Source organism: Oncorhynchus mykiss, chromosome 5, assembly GCF_013265735.2.
Source record: "Oncorhynchus mykiss isolate Arlee chromosome 5, USDA_OmykA_1.1, whole genome shotgun sequence".
NCBI classification, from domain to species: domain Eukaryota; kingdom Metazoa; phylum Chordata; class Actinopteri; order Salmoniformes; family Salmonidae; genus Oncorhynchus; species Oncorhynchus mykiss.
In genome coordinates this window covers 54048635-54075387 of record NC_048569.1, presented here as the reverse complement: position 1 = coordinate 54075387, position 26753 = coordinate 54048635, and the positions used below count along the sequence as shown (strand labels likewise).

At 40.9% G+C, this 26753-nt stretch overlaps 1 protein-coding gene across 1 annotated transcript; it reads right to left on the bottom strand.

Annotated features, from left to right (window-relative positions):
• Nucleotides 1-18012: 18012 nt before the first annotated feature.
• On the bottom strand, nt 18013-26349 carry zgc:153738 (uncharacterized protein LOC558115 homolog). Its single transcript, XM_021603340.2, has 19 exons — nt 26157-26349; nt 25493-25820; nt 24104-24223; nt 23555-23746; nt 23198-23269; nt 22703-22908; nt 22436-22520; nt 22238-22348; nt 22073-22148; nt 21814-21920; nt 21266-21352; nt 21095-21156; nt 20829-20911; nt 20315-20422; nt 19898-20097; nt 19654-19740; nt 19366-19543; nt 18967-19205; nt 18013-18844 (listed from the first exon to the last, which is right to left on the bottom strand). Exons 1-19 carry the CDS (start codon nt 26165-26167, stop codon nt 18725-18727), a joined length of 2472 nt encoding a protein of 823 aa, XP_021459015.2. The 5' UTR covers nt 26168-26349; the 3' UTR covers nt 18013-18724.
• Nucleotides 26350-26753: the final 404 nt, after the last annotated feature.

Sequence of the window (26753 nt, the reverse complement as noted above, 5' to 3'; positions counted from 1 at the left end):
GCCTTGTAGCTGACAACTGCACACTGAGGGAGGATGCCCTCGTGGCTACTGTTGGACAGTTTTTGGCATGGCTACAGATCTAGAAATGGGCTACCAGTACTCCACTTTCTCCTCTCCCTTTGCTGTGTGGCTAGATAGCTAGCCACCGTGTGCTACGCACAGGGTAACATTAGCTGCTTAGCTAGGTGGTTTACCTTGTACCCTTACGTTCAATGTTGGCTGACTTACTAACTCATTTGTTACAAGTACATATCTATCACCACCTTCTACAAGCAATATCTTTAATTTTTCGAAAATGAATGCTAAGAAGCTACAACAAGCAAGTGTCAGCTGATGCAGTCAACAATTACTTAGGCTATTCAATTAACGTGTTATTCTAGCCTGGGCATCAAAAGGGCAATGATTTACTACTACTACTACTACTACTACTACTACTACTACTACTACTACTACTACTACTACTACTACTACTACTACTACTACTACTACTACTACTACTACTACTACTACTACTACTACTACTACTACTACTACTACTACTACTACTACTACTACTACTACTACTACTACTACTACTACTACTACTACTACTACTACTACTACTACTACTACTACTACTACTACTACTACTACTACTACTACTACTACTACTACTACTACTACTACTACTACTACTACTACTACTACTACTACTACTACTACTACTACTACTACTACTACTACTACTACTACTACTACTACTACTACTACTACTACTACTACTACTACTACTACTACTACTACTACTACTACTACTACTACTACTACTACTACTACTACTACTACTACTACTACTACTACTACTACTACTACTACTACTACTACTACTACTACTACTACTACTACTACTACTACTACTACTACTACTACTACTACTACTACTACTACTACTACTACTACTACTACTACTACTACTACTACTACTACTACTACTACTACTACTACTACTACTACTACTACTACTACTACTACTACTACTACTACTACTACTACTACTACTACTACTACTACTACTACTACTACTACTACTACTACTACTACTACTACTACTACTACTACTACTACTACTACTACTACTACTACTACTACTACTACTACTACTACTACTACTACTACTACTACTACTACTACTACTACTACTACTACTACTACTACTACTACTACTACTACTACTACTACTACTACTACTACTACTACTACTACTACTACTACTACTACTACTACTACTACTACTACTACTACTACTACTACTACTACTACTACTACTACTACTACTACTACTACTACTACTACTACTACTACTACTACTACTACTACTACTACTACTACTACTACTACTACTACTACTACTACTACTACTACTACTACTACTACTACTACTACTACTACTACTACTACTACTACTACTACTACTACTACTACTACTACTACTACTACTACTACTACTACTACTACTACTACTACTACTACTACTACTACTACTACTACTACTACTACTACTACTACTACTACTACTACTACTACTACTACTACTACTACTACTACTACTACTACTACTACTACTACTACTACTACTACTACTACTACTACTACTACTACTACTACTACTACTACTACTACTACTACTACTACTACTACTACTACTACTACTACTACTACTACTACTACTACTACTACTACTACTACTACTACTACTACTACTACTACTACTACTACTACTACTACTACTACTACTACTACTACTACTACTACTACTACTACTACTACTACTACTACTACTACTACTACTACTACTACTACTACTACTACTACTACTACTACTACTACTACTACTACTACTACTACTACTACTACTACTACTACTACTACTACTACTACTACTACTACTACTACTACTACTACTACTACTACTACTACTACTACTACTACTACTACTACTACTACTACTACTACTACTACTACTACTACTACTACTACTACTACTACTACTACTACTACTACTACTACTACTACTACTACTACTACTACTACTACTACTACTACTACTACTACTACTACTACTACTACTACTACTACTACTACTACTACTACTACTACTACTACTACTACTACTACTACTACTACTACTACTACTACTACTACTACTACTACTACTACTACTACTACTACTACTACTACTACTACTACTACTACTACTACTACTACTACTACTACTACTACTACTACTACTACTACTACTACTACTACTACTACTACTACTACTACTACTACTACTACTACTACTACTACTACTACTACTACTACTACTACTACTACTACTACTACTACTACTACTACTACTACTACTACTACTACTACTACTACTACTACTACTACTACTACTACTACTACTACTACTACTACTACTACTACTACTACTACTACTACTACTACTACTACTACTACTACTACTACTACTACTACTACTACTACTACTACTACTACTACTACTACTACTACTACTACTACTACTACTACTACTACTACTACTACTACTACTACTACTACTACTACTACTACTACTACTACTACTACTACTACTACTACTACTACTACTACTACTACTACTACTACTACTACTACTACTACTACTACTACTACTACTACTACTACTACTACTACTACTACTACTACTACTACTACTACTACTACTACTACTACTACTACTACTACTACTACTACTACTACTACTACTACTACTACTACTACTACTACTACTACTACTACTACTACTACTACTACTACTACTACTACTACTACTACACACACCCACACACACACACACACACACACACACACACACACACACACACACACACACACACACACACACACACACACACACACAACAGTTCTGCCAAGCAACAGGAGAATAACTGGCATAACAACGAAATTGGAAAATGTCCAAAATACTTCAGAACTATGCTACAGCAGCTCCACAAAAAGCAGCCACGATAGAAGTCTTGAGGGCCTCAAAACAGGAACAATAGTTAGGTCGCTAAAGTTAGCTAGCTTGACTAGTTAAGTAACCAACTTCAGCAGATCGGTCATTTAAGATATTTTATAGAAATCCTCCCGTTTGGCATCTCCTGTGGGTTACTAGGGGATAATAAGCCCCCCCTAAAAACAATGTCTAATTGCTGACACAAAAAAGCAACATTTGGAAAAATATTTTTACTTGGATGAAGGTTATGCTTAGGCAAATTAACTATAAAGGCAAATAAATGGCTACAGTTTACACTTTTTATATTTATGGCATAGGGTTTCACACATTCATAACCATAAAGGGGTAACACACTCATCCAATTTCGTTTTCGTTATTCTGGCAGTGGCAGCCAAGGAAAGTGTTGGGAAAATAATTGTGGCATTAATGTGAATTACAGGGGGGGCTCGTTACCCCCTAGTACTCTATGCCCTAGCTAGATATCCTAATTTTCCTCATTTCTGCCACCTATGCTTACAAAATGTGCTACACTTGGGTGAAGCTAAATTTGTTATACAATGTATCAACTGCACTCATTTAACATGATAGAAATGTAATTATTTATTACCTTTATTTAACTAGGCAAGTCAGTTAACTTCTTTTGGATAAATAGTGTGCCCAATTTTAACTTCCTGCTACTCATGCCAAGAATATAAGATATGCATATTATTAGTGGATGGATAGAAAACACTCTGAAGTTTCTCAAACTGTTTGAATCATGTCTGTGAGTATATCAGAACAGGCAAAACCCAGAGGACTAACCGTTCAGATATTTTTTTTTGAGGTCTCTGTCTGTTCAGTGTGTTCTCATTGGCAAACAATATTTCTTAGGAACTTGTTTTCAGTTCCTACCGCTTCCACTGGATGTCACCAGTCTTTGAAATTTGGTTGAGGTTATTCATTTGTGCAATGAAGAAGTAGGGCCAACTAGGAACTGCGTAACACTGTTGAGAGTTGCGCAAGTCTTGAAAAGTAGCTTGGTTTGTTGTGTTCCTGTATTGAACACAGATAGACCCGTCTTCAATTTGATCGATTATAAACTTTTAAAAATACTTTAAGTTGTATTGCAAAAGTAGTTTGAAATATTTTGGCAAAGTTTATAGGCAACTTTTGAAATATTTTGTAGTGACGTTGCGCATTTTGGAAGCTGTTTTTTTTTGGATCAAACGGGCCAAGTAAATTGACATTTTGGATATATATGGACGGAATTAATTGAACAAAATAACCAAGTGTGATGTTTATGGGACATATTGGAGTGCCAACAAAAGAAGCTCGTCAAAGGTAAGGCATGTTTTATATTTTATTTATGCGTTTTGTGTAGCGCCTGCAGGGTTGTACCCTCTTTGTTTACTGTTGTGCTATCATCAGATAATAGCTTCTTATGCTTTCGCCGAAAAGCCTTTTTAAAATCTGACATGTTGGCTGGATTCACAACGAGTGTAGCTTTAATTGAGTATCTTACATGGGTGATTTAATGAAAGTTTGATTTTTAAATCAATTTATTTGAATTTGCCACGCTGCATTTTCCCTGGTTTTTGGCCAGCATCCCCTATACCAGAAGAAGTTAAGAACAAATTCTTATTTTCAATGACGGCCTAGGAACAGTGGGTTAACTGCCTTGTTCAGGGGTAGAAAGACACATTTGTGCCTTGTCAGCTCAGGGATTTGATCTTGCAACCTTTCGGTAAATGTAATGCCCATGGCGTGCAGTACACTAAAATGATGTCGCATTCCTGATTAGAGTCAGTTAGGATGTCGGTAGGCCAGCTCAATATCTTATTGTGAACAAACGTCAGGGAAAAGTTTCAACTAGAAATATGAAGGTCAGGTCGACTCATCGGGTGTCCAGACTTATTTGTCCTATATTTTCAGACTTTTTATGAGAATTGATAGGCTATTAATTGCATACCAACCCGTCTTTTTTACAGTCAGGTTGCGTTTATGGTTGCCCAATCAGATTGGGCTTGATATGAGCTGTTATGTGATTCAGCGATGTAAAACACCCAGTCATTGCGACATCTGATACTCTGCAAGGAATTTATAAGATGAGAGGCCAATGTGTCATATCGTCTACTAATAGAACAGATTGTTTTGTTTTTCATTTGAGGCCTATATAGACATATGCCTTTTGGCAAAATAGAAGATAATAATGGGTAATTCTGCAACTACGGGAACTTCTATGTCCTCAGGGTCAATTTTGGGGATTTTATAAACTGTTTTTATTCTTAATTAAGTTCACACTATAAATCACACCATTTTTTTCAACACCTCTCTATCAAGTATTTTAGCTACTTTTCAGATGCATTTTATACCTCGATTTCACTGTTCTGCCCTTGTCCCTGACCCAGACTTTTGAGCTTCTACTATGTTTTCCTATGAGAACACATTAATAGTTACACATGATGTAATGTTATTTTCTAGAGAAAGAATCAATGAAATAAAATCTATATCAATATTTATTGTGAGTATGCCCTTTATATTGTTTTTTACACAAGCTATACCTGTCCTTTGGGAGTGGTGTCATTTCCACCACTGAGGGCAAATTCCTCCTTAACAAAGTTGTCAAGAGAATGTTAACTTAGTTATTATGGAAACATATTGTGACACTGAAGTACATGGCTGTAGAGGACAGTTGTTCCAGATGTGACGTCCAGAAGTTGAAGAAAAACCGAGGTAAATATTGCTTGTGTGGAGAATATTTTTATTGTCAGTCATTTCCAAACAGCCAACAATTTCTATCATTTGTGGTAGAATTTAGATTTTTTTTTAAATATATTTGATGTATTTATTGTAAACCATATGCTAGCTGTAATACTGACCAAAGCATGCTAAGCAGTCTGTCATTTATCTCCCCAAAAACAGCAGAAGCGTCATTTCCATCAGTCATTTCCATCACAAACTTAACTGTGACGGAAAGGACAGAACGTGGTGGAAATGAAAAAAATCCATTATGTTATTACTTTTTAATTTAGGCTTATTTAATCATGTTTAAAATGACTTTAATCTAGAAAATGCTCCAAGTTGTGCACAATTGGAAAACTTGTATTTCTTTGTTTTTAGAAGATGCCACATAAAACAGCACAGAGGTCACAGACAGAAACAAAATAAAAAATGATCCTATATGATACTAGGAACATCTGCAAAAAGACAGGGAGAGATACTGGAAGAAAAAAGAGAAGGGAGAAGTGATATCCATCTTTAAGCTTACAAAGCGAGAACAAAGAAGCAAGAGATGGAAATGCAACCAACGGAATAGATGACAGACTTTAAAGAGAACAGTTGCAATGCAGACCTACCTGTCAGGTAACACACAACACCTTAGTCACTAGATGACCTGCAGCCAGAACATGAGGCCATCATACCTGCCCTGATGCATGCCCTTATTATACCCCTTCCTCATCATCTGTGTTATGTTCCCCAGTTTTTGTGTTGTTTTGGGTTTGTATGTGCTTGTATGTGTGTATTTCAGGAAATGGCTTCCTGGATTCTAAGCAGCCGATTGGTCGGCCCCATTGACGATTGGAGCTCTGAACCCTCCCTCTCGTCAGGGGAAACAGCTGTTTTCAATTACAAACTCCTTCTGCAGCTTTAAAAGCCAGTGTTCCTTTGAGGAAGAGAGAGCTTCTTTGTATTTCCTGTGTTTTGTTGTGGGTCTGTATAATTTGATGTAAAGTATTTTGTAGCGGGTCCTGCAGAGGAATGTGTATGTCAAAAGGACTGTGTTTTTGATTATTGAAATTGCTCACATTATGTTAGTAATTATTCTGTTTTTGTTCCCCTAGGGAAAGGGGAAGGCACCTTGGGAGTGTTTAGGCATACATATACCCGTAGTATGTACTCAGTCTATGTACACTAGGTAAGACCTGGGCGAACCACCCCCTGTATTTTGGTTAGCTCGCCAGGTGGCGTTAAGAATAAGTAGTGGGTAGGAGAGGGGGCTCTTTAACTCTTACTTTCTTTGCTTTGTTTCCATCCAGCCCCTTTTTCCCAAATTACCGTGTGAAGGAAGAATAAATTCCCTGTTAAAGGTAACATTCTCTGCCTCTGTCATCCTTACCCATACCTACAGTCACATACCTCTTTCACTCCACGGGAGTTAAGTGTAGCAGGGTGTTGCGTTCCCCCCCCCCCCCCAACCAAGAAGCGTGCGTAACAATCTGCAACAGGAACGAGAAGTCTAATACTTGCTGGAAGGAAAAAGGTTGGAAGAGGTCACTCAGAAACAGAGATCCTTGCATGACAAAGGCAAACTTGATAAAGCTTAATGGAAAACTGAGAAATACCAAAAAAAGGTATGCTTAACTATAGGTGAAAACGGATAGACAAGATTCAACAAAGACAAAACAGAAAATGAAGAACTCTGAAGAACTTGAAGGATTTTATAGTTTCAAAATGCCATCATTGCAGAGTTAAAGAAAAAGTTTTTTTTTTTTAAAGTGCATTGCCAAAGGACAAACAAGTGGCTTCAAAAATGCTCAGAGGCAACATCCTGAGAAAGTATGGCCTGGTCAAAGCTGCAAACAGAGAATTTTGATTTTCAGCAAAAGCATTGAAGGCAAATGAAAACAGGCCAACAAGTCAATACTCCAGGAAAAAGCAGGGTAACACAATTTAGAACAGCCACAGAGGAGAAAATCAATTGATTCTATGAACAACAGTGCAACAACTGGGGGGAAAAAGCAGAAGTGCTTCTTGAATGGCACAATTCAGGATTTTAAGAGTGAATATTCAGAGATTAAAATGTCCTACTATGAATTCTTTAAAATATGTATTTTTGCCAAACGGTCCAGGATAGGGACCCATGCCAAAACCCACGCCAACCTCCAGTTCATGGGGGACAAACTACAGCATCGCAAAGTGATCAACTGCAGCAACAATGGGAACCTTATTGAGTCTTTGTGCTGTGAGAACCCGAAGAAAGAGTGCATGTCGACAGAGTTCTCCCTTTGCCAAACCAAAGAGCTTCAAAATCGGACTTTGATGCTGGTGGGCAGACATGGTGGTTTGAGTGGAAAAACAAAGCTGAAGAGCGAGAGAGAGAAGGGAAAAACAGAGGGAAACATGGAGTAGATCACTGAACATTTGACATTTGTGTGGCACACTGCATATTCTGCTGGAGGACTTCTCCAAAGGATTGAAAGAGAATTTGGGGAAACATGTACAACATTCGACACCAATACTCCAGACGAAGAGAATCTGCGGAAAGAGATCATCGTACATGTTGACTTTGCAGAGAACTCAGGGGTGTAACTTTCACAGCATTTTTGTCCCCTTGAATGTGATACAAAATTAGGCAGCGGTGTGCTTTAGGACCATGCAGACACCTCCGAGCGGTCGGGTAGGCTGTTTGGAGAGTTTATCCGGACGGATTAAAAAAATTATAATAACTATTCCCCCCCCCCCCCCCCCCCCCACATCTAAAACCAAAGTTGTGCCACTGAGAGAACTATCTGTGCAAATACACCAGTAAAATCCAGGCAGTTCACTTTGGTGATTCTCACACGCAGGTGACCCTCCACACCTGTGTTGGACATTCCACAAATTAGGTAAATTAGTATATTGTGTATCATTTACATTGATTTGTTTTAGATGGGGAAATCATATGGTTGTTATCATAATCTCACAAAAAGATTGGGTGGAAATATATTTTTTTCTGATAAATATTTTCAGCTGTCACAAAGGCAAGTTTTACATTCAGGCATTGTGTTGAATTATTCATTTTAGGAAAACCTTAAAAAGTACTTAAAATAATATTCAATGCAAGTTAATGTACAAATGTATAAGAAATGTGTTAATTTTTAAAAATATTTAATTTTCAACTAAAATGGATGTTTAATGATGTGATGGAAATGACATGTCTATGGCTGTCTGAGAAAAATTACAAATATATCAATTCCTGAATAGTACGATCGCAGACATTATCAGATATTATTTCTAGACAAATCAAAGACCGATTATAATACTGGTAAAATGGTGTTTCAATACATTTTATTTTCTGAAAGCTTGCCGAGCCAAAGTGCCCGAAGTTGCATAATCACCAGGCTACAGAGCTACCAACTCTCACGCATTTGCCGTGAAACAAATGCAATTTACTCTCTTCTCACGCTCTCACGGCACACCTCTTATATCTCACATATTGAAAAGAAGGCCAGCATCCCAGAGTCGCCTCTTCACTGTTGGCATTGAGACTGGTGTTTTGCGGGTACTATTTAATGAAGCTGCCAGTTGAGGACTTGTGAGGCGTCTGTTTCTCAAATTAGAAACTCTAATGTACTTGTCCCCTTGCTCAGTTGTTGCCCCGGGGCCTCCCACTCCTATTTCTGTTCTGGTTAGAGCCAGTTTGCGCTGTTCTGTGCCAGATCTTCCAGTTTCTTGGCAATTTCTCACATGGAATAGCCTTCATTTCTCAGAACAAGAATAGACTGACAAGTTTCAGATCAAATTTATTTGTTTCTGGACATTTTGAGCCTGTAATCGAACCCACAAATGCTGATGCTCCAGATACTCAACTAGTCTAAAGAAGGCCAGTTTTATTGCTTCTTTAATCAGCACAACCTTTTTCAGCTGTGCTAACATTATTGCAAAATGGTTTTCTAATGATCAATTAACCTTTTAAAATGATAGACTTGGATTAGCTAACACAATGTGCCATTGGAACACAGGTGTGATGGTTTCTGATAATAGGCCTCTGTACGCCTGTGTAGATATTCCATTAAAAACATCAGTTTCCAGCTACAATGGTCATTTACAACATTAACAATGTCTACACTGTATTTCTGATCAATTTGATGTTATTTTAATGGACAAAAAAAATAGCTTTTTGTTCAAAAACAAGGACATTTCTAAGTGGCCCCAAACTTTTGAACGGTAGTGTACATATAAGAATAATTTGTCTAGTTAGGGTGTAGGGGCAAATTTATGCCATCTTGTCTTCAATATATCTTTTTATCCATGTAGTTTATTTGGTCTGATCAGTGGAACAATTCTCATTCTTAACAATGGGCTAAAATATAGGGTAACTACTGTGCTTGTCAGCAAGAATACTACTGTTATTCCCTGAATGTATTTTATTATTCCACTTCTTCCCAATTTTGCCAGTGTAATCACATATTTGAAAATCTGATATGCCTACTTGTGTTTTTGAAAATGAATGAAGCTATGTATTGCAGCCAGAGAATTTTGAATGTCATGCACACTAGCATTGGATATTAAAATGCTCCAGGAATCAAATCAAATTGTTGACATTTTAGTATTGTGCCCATGCTAAGCAGAGATGGTAGGGGGGACTCACAACTCATAAAGGCATCATATTTTGTCTATGTAGAGTAAGAGGATGGCAAGGATCTTCAACTAGTAGGCATAAACCACCTGAATGTTGATATTCATGAGGTTTTTCTTGAAGGTTGGGTGTTTCTGAGAAATACATTTTTAGAACAAGAACATTTTCAAACACTCAGTACAAAAATCAAGGGTGGCCAACCCTCCTGGAGAGCAAGCAGGATTTTCTTCCAGCCCTATTTCTTAAGAGATAGTTCACCCAAATTCCAAAAATGTTTATGTCCTTACCTTGAAAGCAGCCTTTGGACAAGGAGACTGCAATTTCTGATTTGGTTACCCTCTGCCATCAACCATTAATATAATAAAAAATACTATGCAGAGTCTTGCTGTAGTGGTTACACCAACTTTCACATACAACTTTCTACCTGAGAACAGGGATCAATCCCTGATTCCAACCTTCCCACTGTTTCTAGCATTTGCCTGTCTCCCTATCTCATTTCATTACCGTCTGAATAAAGTGTCAAACCACCTAAAAAAAAATACAAATAATAATAGTTTACCAGCATGCTTGGTTTAGGCCTGGTCATAGGCCTAAGCCATGTCAAAATACATACAATTGCAGGAAATGGGCTTCAAAAAAGTACAATTGTCCTAGTCCCCCTTCTAGGGATTGTGCTAGGAGGGCAATGAAATTCACATAGAAAATCTCACTCCAATATCACTCCAAGCTCCAAGCTTTCTTCAAAAGTTGTCAGCCCTTTTCATATGTTATACAACAGACATCCAAAAGACGCAATGACAAGGAAAAAATTAACTGTGGCAATAAGGAGACAGGAAGGATCAAGATGCACCACAAGCTGGTTAGCTTTAGATTTAATAGCATTGATAAGAGATTCAACACTGCATAACATTGCCTGTGTTCATAAAAAATAGACATCTTAAAAAAAAAACATTTGACTTATCTTAAAAAATGTATTGCCAATTATCAGACTATTTGCTGAAAATGTTTGTTGTTTCCCCAAGTAAAATACATATTTTCGAAATCTACAGTTGAAGTCGGAAGTTTACATACACCTTAGCCAAATACATTTAAACTCAGTTTTTCACAGTTCCTGATATTTAATCCAAGTAAAAATTCCCTGTCTTAGGTCAGTTAGGATCACCACTTTATTTTAAGAATGTGAAATGTCAGAATAATAGTAGAGAGAATGATTTATTTCAGCTTTTATTTATTTCATCACATTCCCAGTGGGTCAGAAGTTTACATACACTCAATTAGTATTTGGTAGCATTGCATTTAAATTGTTTAACTAGGGTCAAACGTTTCTGGTAGCCTTCCACAATAAGTTCTGTGAAAATTGGCCCATTCCTCCTGACAGAGCTGGTGTAACTGAGTCAGTTTTGTAGGCCTCCTTGCTCACACATGCTTTTTCAGTTCTGCCTACAAATGTTCTATAGGATTGAGGTCAGGGCTTTGTGATGGCCACTCCAATACCTTGACTTTGTTGTCCTTAAGCCATTTTGCCACATCTTTGGAAGTATGCTTGGGGTCATTGTCCATTTGGAAGACCCATTTGCTTCAATATATCCACATAATTTTCCTCCCTCATGATGCCATATATTTTGTGAAGTGCACCAGTCCCTCCTGCAGCAAAGCACCGCCACAACATGATGCTGCCACCCCATTGTTCCACGGTTGGGATGATGTTCTTCGGCTTGCAAGCGTCCCCCTTTTTCCTTCAAACATAACGATGGTCATTTTGGCCAAACAGTTCTACTTTTGTTTCATCAGACCAGGGGACATTTATCCAAAAAGTATGATCTTTGTCCCCATGTGCAGTTGCAAACCGTAGTCTGGCTTTTTTAATGGTGGTTTTGGAGCAATGGCTTCTTCTTCCTTGCTGAGTGGCCTTTCAGGTTATGTCAATATAGGACTCGTTTTACTGTGGATATAGGTACTTTTGTACCGGTTTCCTCCAGCGTCTTCACAAGATCCTTTGCTGTTGTTCTGGAATTGATTTGCACTTTTCGTACCAAAGTAGATTCTTCTCTAGGAGACAGAACGCGTCTCCTTCCTGAGCGGTATGGCGGCTGCGTGGTCCCATGGTGTTTATACTTGCATACTATTGTTTGTACAGATGAGCATGGTACCTTCAGTCGTTTGGAAATTGCTCGCAAGGATGAACCAGACTTGTGGAGGTCTACAATTTTTTTCTGAGGTCTTGGTTGATTTCTTTTGATTGTGCCATGATGTCAAGCAAAGAGCCACTGAGTTTGAAGGTAGGCCTTGAAATACATCCACAGGTACACCTCCAATTGACTCAAATGATGACAATTAGCCTAACAGAAGCTTCTAAAGCCATGACATCATTTTCTGGAATTTTCCAAGCTGTTTAAAGGCACAGTCAACTTAGTGTGTATAAACTTCTGACCCACTGAAATTGTGATACAGTGAATTATAAGTGAAATAATCTGTCTGTAAACTATTGTTGGAAAAATGACTTGTGTTATGCCCAAAGTAGATGTCCTAACCGACTTGCCAAAACTATAGTTTGTAAACAAGAAATTTGTGGAGTGATTGAAAAACGAGTTTTAATGACTCCAACCTAAGTGTATGTAAACTTCCGACTTCAACTGTATGACATATTATTTTGTTTTTGGGCTTCTTGATGGATTAGTTTTGCTAATTGTGAGGGGAGGCTGATGAGAGCCTGATACACCCCTACCCGGTCTTTATGGTATAGACCACAGGAAGTTGGTGGCACCTTAATTGGGGAGGATGGGCATGCTGGAGTAGAATAGGTGGAAAGGTATCAACAAGATCAAACACATGGTTTCCATGTCACTCCATTCGCTCTGTTCCAGCCATTATAATGAGCAGTCCTCCCCTCAGCAGCCTTCACTGGTATATACAGTTTTGCTTGCTCCTAGGCATTTATTTTTCATTTAAGTTTATTGACAACTTTGTGCATCTATTTTTGTATATCTAAATATTATCAATAGCATTCGTGGACCTGAACGTCATCTGTATTCATCTGTACATCTCTATTAAAAAAAACAACTTCTGCGCCTGAATGTGACATTAATGTTGTTATTATAGGAAAATGTAAGAAGAAATATAAATAGGCATATACAGACCCATCAAAAAGTTTTCATACCCCTTGACTTATTCCACATTTTTGTGTTACCACCTGAATTCAAAATTGATTAAATAGATGATTTATCTCACCCATCTCCACAAAATATTACGGAGGGCAGCCCCCGAAGTGACTCTTCTTATCAACTGTATGCAAGAATTTCCTGTGTTGTCTTAGGAATTCAGATTCTCTGTGTTATCTCTCTAACCCTAATTGTCTCACCTCTGAGAAGCCGAGGTTACATCACGTACAGTGCATTCGGAAAGTATTCAGGCCCGTTGACTTTTTCAAAATTTTATTACGTTACAGCCTTATTCTAAAATGTATTAAATCGTCCCCCCCCCCCCCCCCCCCCCCTCATCAATCTACACACCATACCCCACAATGACAAAGCAAAAGCAGGCTTTTAGAAATGTTTGCAAATGTATATAAACAAAAAAAAGGAAATATCACATTTACTTAAGTATTCATACCCTTCACTCAGTACTTTGTTGAAGAACTTTTGGCAGCAATTACAGCCTCGAGTCTTCTTGGGTATGACACTACAATTCTTGTCCCATTCTTCTCTGCAGACCCTCTCAAGATCTGTCAGGTTGGATGGGGAGCGTTGCTGCACAGCAATTGTCAGCTCTCTCCAGAGATGTTCCATCGGGTTCAAGTCAGGGCTCTGGCTGGGAGACTCAAAGACATTCAGAGACTTGTCCAAAAGCCACTCCTGTGCTGTCTTGGCTGTGTGCTTAGGGTTGTTGACTTATTGGAAGGTGAACCTTCGCACCAGTCTGAGGTCCTGAGCACTCTGGAGCAGGTTTTCATCAAGGAACTCTCTGTACTTTGCTCTGTTCATCTTTCATTCGATCCTGAATAGTCTCCCAGATCCTGTCGCTAAAAAGCACCCCCACAGCATGATGATGCCACCACCATGCTTCACCGTAGGGATGGTGCCAGGTTTCCTCCAGACGTGACGCTTGGCATTCAGGCCAAAGAGTTCAATCTTGGTTTCATCAGACCAGAAAATCTTGTTTCTCATGGTCTGAGTCCTTTAGGTGCCTTTTGGTAAACTCCAAGCGGGCTGTCATGTGCTTTTACTGAGGAGTGGCTTCCATGTGGTCACTCGGGGAGGTGACCAAGAACCCGAGGGTCACTGACATAACTCCAGTGTTCCTTTGTGGAGATGGGAGAACCTTACAGAAGGACAACCATCTCTGCAGCAATCCACCAATCAGGCCTTTATGGTAGATTGCTGCAGAGATGGTTGTCCTTCTGTAAGGTTCTCCCATCTCCACAAAGGAACACTGGAGTTATGTCAGTGACCCTCGGGTTCTTGGTCACCTCCCTGACCAAGGCCCTATCCCCCGATTGCTCAGTTTGGCCAGGCGGCCACCTCTAGGAAGAGTCTTGGTAGTTCTAAACTTCTTCCATTTAAGAATGATGGAGGCCACGGTGTTCTTGGGGACATTCAATGCTGCAGAAATGTTTTGGTACCCTTCCCCAGATCTGTGCCTCGACACAATCCTGTCTCGGAGCTCTACAGACAATGCCTTCCACCTCATTGCTTGTTTTTTTGCTCTGCCATGCACTGTCTACTGTGGGACCTTATATAGACAGGCGTGTGCCTTTCCAAATCATTTCCAATCAATTGAATTTACCACAGGTGGACTCCAATCAAGTTGTAGAAACATCTCAAGGATGATCAATGGAAATAGGATGGACCTGAGCTGAATTTTTTGGGTGTTGTGTGTAGATTGATGAGCAAAATTATAAATGTAATCAATTTTAGAATAAGGCTGTAGCGTAACAAAATGTGGATAAAGATAGTCTGAATACTTTCCAAATGCATATTAGGTCTGATACTTGATTGAAGGTTAACTTTACAGTAATACTATTGATCAACAACTTATATTTTGAAACCGAACAACTCAGATGCTTATAAAAGGGTCTTAGATTCATTGTTCTTTATCTTTTTTGTTCCTGAACTGCAGTGGTGAGATACTCTCTCTCTCTCTCTTTCTTTCTTTCTCTGGACTTTTGTGGCATGGCCTTTCAAGCTATAATTTTGTCACATGCGCCAAATACCTTAACCAACAATGTTTTAAGAAAGGTACGTGTTAAGGTATTATTATTATTATTTTTTTACAAATAAAAGAGCAACAATAAAACAACAGTGTCGAGGCTATATACAGGAGGTACCGATACAGAGTCAATGTGCAGGGGCACATGTTAGTCGAGGTAATTGAGGTAATATGTAGGCAAAGGTAAAGTGACTATGCATAGATAATAAACAGAGTAGCAGCAGAATAAAAATGGGGGTGGGGGGGAAACAATGTAAATAGTCCAGGTATCCATTTGATTAGCTGTTCAGGAGTCTTATGACTTGGATGTAGAAGCTGTTTAGAATTCTTTTGGACCTAGACTTGGCACTCCGGTACTGCTTGCAGTGTGGAAGCAGAGAGAATTACTGGGGTGGCTGGAGTTTTTGGCAATTTTCAGGATGCTCTCGATGGTGTAGCTGTAGAACCGTTTGAGGATCGGAGGACCCATGCCAAATCTTTTCAGTCTCCTGAGGGGGAATATGCATTGTTATGCCCTCTTTACGACTGTCTTGGTGTGTTTGGAACATGATAGTTATTTGGGGATGTGGACACTAAGGAACAGACCGTGCGTGGTCCTCAGTTATCGTCCCGGTTCTGGAAGGCGTTCTGCACACTCATTGGGTCGTCGGCCAGCCTGTCCTCCTGGTTTCACCCCTAGTCTAACGGCCAGTCGGAACGAGCCCATCTGGACCTGGAGACGACTCTTCGCTGCCTCGTCTTCGCCAACCTCACCACCTGGAGCCAGAAACTCGTGTGGGTGGAATACGCCTGCAACACCCTTCTCTGCTCAGCCACTGGTCTCTCACCTTTTGAGTGTTTGATGGGTTATCAGCCCCCACTCTAGCCTGAGCGAGAGGAATAGGATATGGCTGTCCCCTCGGGATCTGCCCCTCCAGGTGGAGTACCAGAAACTTTCCCCCATTTTATCAGCCCTTTCCCCATCTCTAAGATTCTTAACCCTCTATGCTGTTCGTCTTCTGTTTCCCTGCACCCTCCGTATACATCCCACTTTTCATGTATCAATAATGAAACCTTTGTCTCACAGCCCTCTGTCTCCTCTGCATCTGGATCTTATCCTGAGGTCTGATAGACAGGTTGAAAATGTCAGTGAAGACATTTGCCAGTTGGTCAGCACATGCTCGGAGTACACGTCCTGGTAATCCGTCTGGCCCGGCGGCCTTGTGAAAGTCGACCTGTTTAAAGGTCTTATTCACATCAGCTATGGAGTGTGATCACACAGTCGTCCGGAACAGCAGCTGCTCTCATGCATGATTCAGTGTTGCTTGCCTCGAAGCGAGCATAGAAGTAATTTAGCTCGTCTGGTAGGCTTGTGTCACTGGGCAGCTTGCGGCTGTGCTTCCCTTTTGTAGTCCGTAATAGTTTACAAGCCCTGCCACATCCAACGAGTGTCGGAACTGGTGTAGTACGATTCAATCTTAGTCCTGTATTGGCGCTTTGCCTGTTTGATGGTTCGTCAAAGGGCATAGCGGGATTTCTTATAAGTGTCCGGGTTAGAGTCCCAGTCCTTGAAAGCAGCAGCTCTACCCTTTAGCTCAGTTGTACCTTTTCCGGAGCCGATGCAGCCTAGCCCTTTTCCCGAGCCGATGCAGCCTAGCCCTTTTCACGAGCCGATGCAGCACGGCAGGGCTAGGCTGTCACCAGCCGAACACGTACGCAGACTTAACACCCAGAGTTGTCTGTATTGCGGTACTGCAGGTCATTATGTCTACCTGTCCCTTCAAGAGACCTAGCTCATTTGTAGGAATGAGTACTCTGGTGGGTCTTAAGGACAATTTTGCTTCTCCCCTTACTTGCCCCCCTCTCCATCCCACCCTGCTGTGGGGTGACCAGTCTAAGTCTCTCCAGATACTCATCGACTCGGGGGCCAATGTGAGTCTTATGGACGTTACCCTGGTCGTCCGAGCTGGGCATCCCCACTCAACCCCTCTCCATTCCCTTGAATGTGAGCGCTGGATGGGCGCTCTATAGGCCGGGTCACCCACAACACCACCCCCATCAACCTACGATTTTCGAGGAATCACAGCGAGACGATCAAATTCCTGCTAATTGAGTCTCCACAGGTTCCTGGAGTATTGGGATTCTCTTGGCTCCAGCAATACAATCACTCGATTGACTGGTCTACTGGTGCCATCATGGGCTGGAGCCCGTTCTGCCACACTCATTGCCTGAAATCGTCTCTGCCTGCCACGGGACGTCTTCCTGGGGGCTTGGAAATTGCAGGGGATTCCAGTACCTGGTTGACTGGGAGGGTTATGGCCCGGAGGAGAGGTGCTAGGTCTCCTAGAGGGGGGGGGGGGGGGGGGGGGTACTGTCACACCCTGATCTGTTTCACCTGTCCTTGTGCTCGTCTCCACCCCCCTCCAGGTGTCGCCCATCTTCCCCATTATCTCCTGGGTACTTATACCTGTGTTCTCTGTTTGTCTGTTGCCAGTTTGTCTTGTTTGTCTAGTCAACCAGCGTTTTGTCTCAGCTCCTGCTTTTCACGTCTCTTTTTCTTGCCCTTCTGGTTTTGACCCTTGCCTGTCCTGACTCTGAGCCCGCCTGCCTGCCCCGGACCCTGCCTGCGGTCCTGTACTGTTGCCCACTACTCTGGATTATCGACCCCTGCCTGCCTTGACCTGTTGTTTGTCTGCCCCTGTTGCTGTAATAAACATTGTTACTTCAACACAGTCTGCATTTGGGTCTTACCTGTAACCTGATAGTATTTAGAATTCCATTCTCAGACATTTCTTGATTGCCTATTCGTAACTCAACGATAGTGTTCTTGCATATTGTTAAATCCTCTTCATGGAGTCAGATAAACATTTGAATAGGCTTATTACTTAGTGTTACTATGAGTCGCATGTGAGGTGTTTATAATAGGCTGTGAGGCTGTATATACTATATACACATGACAAATATCACTACCCACTACAGGATGCCCCTGACTTTCTGCTTTAAGCAACCCTCCAATAGCAGTTTGGCCCATGTGACATATTCATGAACAGAAAATGACAGTGCATGAAGAGAAAATGAAATAAATTATACAGATTCATTTAAAATACAATAACTTCAAGGAAACTGGTGCGCAAATGTTATTGGTGTCCACCTCAGTTTTTCTTTGTGTTGCGTTCAGTCAAGGTAAGACGTTGTTTGATTTACTTCTTCCCTTTCTTCTTGGCATCTTTGCCTCCCTTTGTCGGTGCCTCCTCCTCTCCCTCCTTTCCTGAGGCAGCCTTGGCTCGCTTCTTACCCAGAGGAGTTTTAGCATACCAATTCTGTAAACAAATGTTCATCATCAAAGTCTTTATGTCAAACACCTTTCATGTGGAGAAAATGCAATCAGCATCAACAAACTAAGATTTTAAAAAAGCTAAGTATAAAACATTTCATAATTTACCTTCAGGGCCTCCTCCTCGTCCTGAAACACAGGGTCGATCTTGGCCAGCGGGGCCACAAACTCGGCGGCGCCCAGGGGTCTCTTGGCCAGCTGCTGGATGCGGCGCTCTGTCAGTATGCTGCGCACCACCTGCACCATATGACCCTGCGTGTAGCCATCAGAGATCTTGGCCAAGGAGCTCAGGTCCAAGGCAGCCGTCACCTGTCCTCCGTTCTTCTTGATCAACTGCCTCCACATTACTAAGGGAAGAGCATAGATTTGACCATTAGCACTTGAAGGGTGCCTACAATAAGACTTCATAACACATTCATAAGCATGCATGCATAACACATTCACAGGCAGTACATACATAAGCAGTTCATTAATGCTTATGTCAACAACTGGGAGATACATTCTTACCATATCGTGAGGCGTAGTCAGGACGTGGAATGAGGATAATTTTGCTGTACACCTTGCATAGTGATTTGAGGTCGGCATTGAACGGATCATGAGTCGTTCCCACGACTAGAACGCGATCTTCCCCTTTGATCGATTTGAGGATCTTGGGCAAGTCTTTCTTCAAGCGTTTTGGATCTAACTGTACATGAGAACATTGTTTGGACTTAAGAATTGAGATATCTTCTCTTACCCTAGCATTATAGAAAATGGTATAACCTAAGCTAGTAACTCATGGGTATGAATGAATACCTCTTTTTCCTCCTTCGGTACTTTCTTGTAAAACATTTTCTCTGTATCTCCAATCCACACCACTGATGGCTGCAACAGTCTGGCAACCTACAAACAGAATGAATGAACAAATTAATGAATGATCGAGTGACCAAACAAATGACTGGACATCTACTTCAGAACCATCAGTCAATTGAAAATGTCAACATAATCAACAAATCAAAACTCTCAAAATGGGGTAGTTTTTCATTACATCGTGTGTTACCTTGAACACCATGTGGAGCATCATGGCCAGGCCACTCTTGCCGGGGTATTTCCCTGCCAGGTTCAGAGGTGACAGATCAAATAGGTTGGCGCCCGTCTCCTGGCAGATGGCATGGACCAGCATCTTCTTGCCTACGCCCGCGGGCCCTGCCAGCAGGATGGCCTTCACCAGAGGAGCCTTCTCATGGACCACCTGAGAACCTACAAGCAACATTCAGAACTTACTGTAGCTAGAACCTTTAGAAACTTCCAGAATAAATGTCTAGCTGAAAACGGCCGGTATATTCTAAACAAAGACAATCTAGCAAGTTTAAATCAATCACAAGACAAATTCAATTGTATTGGTATTAAGGATTAACGTCTCTAATTCTGTGAGACTCTTATCATCTGAGGACAACTCCAGATGTTCCAAACGTACCTAAAGGTAAGACGGCGTACAGAGCTATAACTTGTCTCACGTCAGATAGCGAAGGCATGGGCTCAATGTCAGTTTGCCTTAACGTCGTCCCCAGATAGCTATAGTCGCCTGGGACACAGGAGAGAGAAGCTGTCAGGCTGATCAAATCTGGGGAGAGCATTTAAAAAAGCTGAAGAAAAGATGAACGTAAACATTTACCATCTTGATTCATGAATATGGGATCTCCCTAAAATATGCATTAGTTTGTCCTCAATATTATTTTGCCAAGCACTAGCCAGGTGAGGGCAGTATTTGCACACTTATCGAGCTGTCCTTTTTGTCTACAATACATAACAGCACTTATATTATGATTAATGGCAGTCTGTACAAAATGATGTGTGCACAAAATGATTTAGCACATTTTAAAGTGGTTTCAGAGGAGAAAAGAGAGGTTAGAAAATAGACCTTAACCTGAAGGTAATTGGTAAAGGTAGTGCGTATCTACAGACAGGAGGGACCAAACAGTAATGCTTACCTAAATAATCCTGCAGTTTAACGTTATCTGATTGTTTCAACAAGCCCTGTTCCACCAGTTCCTGATACAGAGACTCAATATTCCTATAGGATGCAAATATTTACATATTTCAAAAATTGCTTTTTTTTCAGATCTAAAGCATTGTTGTATGTTGTGCCATTCAAATTCTAAAGCACCTGTCATGTACATTCCATGCGTAAAAGTAAATGGTAAAAAGCTCAAATGGCCTATCCCTCTGGGAGAAATGTAGATGAGTCTGGTCTCACCTATCAGCTGTCAGATCTTTGTCTTTCTTTTTCTTCTTTCCACTTTTCGACCCTTTCTTTTTCTAAGCAGCAAAATAAATGCCATCAGCACACTTCTCAAGTAAACAGATACCAAACATAAAGGTATTATTGAAATATCGTCATAGATAAATGTTCCCTCCTGTTTGTTACCTTTGCGCCTCCCTTGGCTTTGCCACCCTTATCTTTATCCACGGCCAGTTTCCAGTTAGCCAGCTCCTGCCTCATCAGCTCATCCACCTGTGTCAAGCACAACAGCTCACTCAGTAGCCTATATGTTTACCTTATAAACAACATTAAAGGGATAGTTCAGGATTTGGGCAATGAAGCCCCTTATCTACTTCCCAAGAGTCAGATATAAAAATGGTATCCATGAGTTTCTCTCTGCATCCAGTATGAAGGAAGTTAGAGGTAGTTTCGCGATTCAATGCTAACTAGCATTAGCGCAATGCATGGAAGTCTATGCTATCTACTAGCATGCTGGCAGTTGCCATAGACTTCCAGTCATTGCGCTAACGCTCATTAGCAACTTCCTTCAAACTGCACACAGAGACATACAAATGGTATCTACAAGTTAAGCAGGCAAAAATCTTGAAGTATCCCTATAATATTTACCTTACTTTTATCCACTCAGTGCAGTGGTAAAAGCAAGGCTACCTGGCCTGCCTTACTTCTCAGAGTGACAGAATAATTGATCTCACCTGCAACCTGATCTCCACCTCAATCTCCTTCCTCTTCTCCTCCTTGATCAGCTCAGCCTCGTGCCTCTGGCTGAAGTTCTTGGACTCGGTACGATTCTGCCACACCTCTGTCAGTCATACAAACATCTACTTTCAATGTACTGTAGACTATTGATACATAAGAAAACACACTACATCTATAAGGTCCTTGTCTGCCAGAGAATAAGAATAAACTCCAAAACATTGCGATGCTTTGGATGCCGTTATACGTTTCTCTTACCACCAAAGGTCTTGTGTCCTACTTCCAGTTCTCCTAGGAAAGCAGACGGTAGCATCTTTAGCCCAGATTCCTCCTCCTGTGGTTCAACAAAGCTATAGTCATTGATCGGACAGAGTAAAAGCATCTCGTTGACCATGGTTATCTATTCCAAAGTCTTTCACGTACCTCATCTCCTCCCTTTCCCTTGTCTTTCTTCCCTTTGTCCTTCTTCTCCTCCTTCCCTTTCGTGCTTTTGTTGGCGTCCTCCTCATCTTTCGCTGCTAGTTCCTCCATTAACTTAAAGACAGCACACCCGCTTACTGTAAGTCAATCTGCGTGTATTACTACCATCTCACACCAGAAGATGGATTCATTGATGAATACCTGTTGAGGTGTTTTCTCCGCAAAGATGAGAGTCGAGCCTCCATCCTCCTCCTCTGGGTAGTCAGGGAAAGTTCCTGTTGCATCACTAACATCCAAACATATTACCATCAGCTGCATATTGTCATGTACAGTATGCATTTCACTGCTATGACAATGTCACCCCATTATTTCCATCTAATATGGAATAATATAATGACTGTGTGAACAAACATTCTCCTAACATAATCACTGTCGTGATTCACAGCCATCTCCCTGTAATAAACTCACTGGCATTCGATGAACCACTGTCTGATCTGGTCCTTCATGGTCTCCCTCATGTCGGGCCCCTCCACCTCTCTGAGTTTGTCTGTGATGGCCACAATGGACTTCTGGTAGTCCTCCTCATGCTCCTCCTGCTTGCCTCTCCGACGGGCCTCGTTGGCCAGGGCAGCTGTTATGGCAGGACAGGGCTGGGTGTGTCTGGGCTCCATGGCCTGAGGGTACAGGAGGAAAAGGTGAGACCACTGCTGTGGTGGATGAGGCTGTCACCAAGCGGAGTAGGGTGATGGTGCCCCTAGACACTGATCTTGGGTCAGTTTAGAATTTCCCCCACTGATGGTTAAGGTTAGGATTGGGGGAGCTGTATCTGATCCTAGATCTGTACATAGGGAAAACTTCTCCCCGGAACATCATAAAGGAATCCTACGGCTCCATCTGCTGGTAGCTTACAATACGCACTACACTATAGAAACGTTACAGATAGAGCTTATCAAACCGACTCACCATGCCCAAAAATATCATCTCCTCCTCTCGCTCCCTCTTTGTTCTTTTCCTCTGCACATAACCCTTCCACACCTGGAAAAGAGAAAAGTAGCACCTTTGTTCAACTATTGTATGGTGTCTTTAATGACTGACACTCACAGAGCATTCTTACAAAGGCTAGCAATAACAATAACTACAGCAGGCTAGATAAAGACCTCTGATTTCAGAGTATTCTCCCAATATGCTCCACATCATCACTTGGCTATACCAGTGACGTATAGTCTGGACTAAGCAGCCTCATTTACCTAGCGAGTGTGAGACCTATGGTCTTGGACTGATTGAAGGTACAGTATCTGACTTTGACAGGCTTGACCATACCTTCTGGATGCGAACCACCGCCGTGTCGATGGCCGCTGCCCCCAGGTCCCTGTCCTTGGCCCTCCTCTGCCTTTCCTCATCGCGCTGGATCTCCCTCATGAACTTGGCCCTCAGGCGACCCTGACGGGCCCTCTCTGACACCTGGATGATCTTTATGGCTTCCTCCAGGTTCAGTGCACGCACTCCTACAGGCTAGGGGCCCAACACAACATGGAGTATTAAAGGTGGTCCTGTGTGGCTCAGTAGGTAAGTATCTAGCAATGCCAGAGTCGTGGGTTCGATTCCCGCTGGGTTCACATACTTTAATGTACACACTCACTCTAATGTGAGTCGCTTTGGACCAAAGTATCTGCTAACTGGCATTGAATTATTATATTGAAAGGAAGTTTCTCAAATCAAATCAAACCCAATGTTATTGGTCACATAAACATGGTTCTGTGATAAACTGAAGATGATATCTTAGCTAGTTACTGTGTAGCTATGTGTAATTGCTGTGTAGTTGCATGTAATAACACCAAGTCTAATGTTACGTGGTATAGAAAAACTCACTTTGGGTCGCTCTACTACCTCGATGAGGTTGAGGATGTTGGAGAGCATATTCCGTCTCTCCTGCAACACCTTGCTGCGTTCACTGAGGAAATATCGAGGGATGGGGATCTCAATGTCCTCCTGTGATGAGGTATGAGATGCATTATGTCCAAAAAAGATACTGTGACATTTTATTACAGTAAATTAAACATGGGCTACACACCAAAACAGCACCCTGTTCCCTACATAGGCCACAACTTTTGACCATAGCCCAAAAGCAGAGCACCATATTGGGAATAGCTATTCTAGAGACCTTAACAAAGGCTTCCAAACTGGCAGCGACTTCAGGGAAAAACAGACCAAAAGGACATAGCAAAACGCTCAACTATTTAAGGTTTAAGACTCCAATCTGTCCCCATACATTTAAATTGATGAGGCACTATAACCACATAAGAGTTCAATTAGTATAGCGTTCTCACTCACGGGTGCAACAAATATAGCTTCTTGCAAGGCACACCTCAAAATATGTTAATGAGTCGGAAAAACAATGCCATGTGCTCACTAGTGCATTGTAAAAAAAAATCCTGTTGTTTTTATGGTACCTTACTAGCATCCAGTTACCTGCAATTTACTGTAAAAAAAGTTACAGTATGTTACCATACACTATAAAGAAACTTTGGTTTAACAGTACATTACTGTTAACTTTTCAGTAATGTACTGTTGAACCAAAGTTTCTTTGTAATTTACAGTAACATTCTGTACCTATTTTTGTTACAGTGTGGTCAAAAGGTTTTGGGCACTCCAAAGATATGGTTCGGTACTGTATTCTGTTGGGTGTAATTACAATACCATTCAAAATACAATTTTTCTCCCACAATCCACCATAATTTACAGTTAAACATTTTAGAGTTATTTTTACTGTTGATAATACTAAAATTACCATATAAATTACCGCTTTCAGTTACAGTCTATCTGAAATATGAAAAGTATCAATCAAATTGCCAGGTAGCCTATTATTGTTCTGGCAAAGATGCCTCCATAGTAGATTTTTTAAACTGTATTTTATATGGGTAGGTCTACTCTGTTTTTGTCAGGCAAAACAAGAGAAAATTAAGCAAGAAAATCTGGATATGTGTGCTAGTCTTTGGCGCCAAAGCTGATGACTTGTCATTGGTCAACAATCAAGACACGCAACTTTTTGGTTCTGAAGCACAGATGAGATGTTTTTGAGACAACCATTTGGTGCAATATATGTAGCCTATTTAAATATCTATGAAAAATATGTATTTGTCCCATTCACACTTGCAACCCCTAAAAACATTTTTGGGACCCCCAGTTTGAGAACCCCTGCTGTAGGAGACTTCTTATCAACTTTCATTAACAAAAAGGGGGAAGGGGGGGTGAACTTACAGGCGTGAGCTTCAAGTCCTGGATGACGTCGTCCATGTAATGGTACTCAGAGAACTCTTTCTCCACCATCTCATTCTTGAGTTCCAGCACCCGCCCCATCACGCCATCCAGGACCTCCCGGATCACTTTCCTCTTCTGGGGATGAACCACCTGGTCATAGGCCTCCTCCAGCTGCCTGAAGATCTGCACATAGCGCACGTAGAGGGTGGCCAGGCATTGGAAGAACACCACTCGGTCCTTCTCTGGGCGAGGAGGCTGAGCAGGGAACTCCTGAGTCAGAAGGGAGTTCAACTCGACCTGGGCATCAGCCCACAGTTTGTTGTATGTACTGGAAGAGAGACAGTCATTGGAAGGATATTTAGCATGACAATTAAATCAGTTGAATTTGCTTGCACTTCGGAAATGAGTAAAAACTAAGAATTCCCAACTGCCATCAATAGTATGATCATGTCCATAACATTGATAAAAGGCTTCCATTAGGTCTATCATATTGATATTTGTCTATTAAGAAAATTATGGTATGCAAAATCTGCTACTAGCTAGTTTGATGGACAGGTGGTTTGTTAATTGACAGAAGTTCAGGCAACATAAAGTAAACATAGCTAAATTAATAGCTAAAGTTAGCTTGCTAGCCAGCTAACTGAAGTCAATTAACGTTACAAACCTGTGAGACATGATGCAACTATCTCTATGTAGCCAATGACGCCTTTTGAATTCAATGTTTGCTAACTAATACAAAAAAAAAATCCTGGCAGTTAGCAGTTTGCACAAACATCGTTAGCTACATAGCTAGCTTGATAAACTCAAGGCAGTCTACAACTTTTTTTATTTGTGTCCCGTTTGTTCCCATAGCAACTGACGAGCTCCGGAAGCAGCCCACGTGGGATCTTTGACGCGGATGAACCTGTTGCCTCACTGTCACAATTTTGAAGAAATGACAAACGGTTTCAAATTAATTATGTGTGAATAGCATTGTAACAATAGCAGGATGAGTAAAAGTAAAATGACATTTTTGACGAGTGAAAGTGAGTATTTTGGCGATTATTAATTATAGAAAATTGTAATGTATTTTGTAGCCTATACTAAATTATCCAAAAGATATTTAAAATTTGTAGTCTATTTTGGTGCTTTTCACCATTTTCAGGCCCCATCTGAGAGTGTAGTCTAGCCCTAGCTGGCTACTGACTGAGCCAGGCTGAGCCTCGAGGGCTGCAACGTAATTATCAGGCCACCAGATGACATTATTTCTCTGAAAGCTATG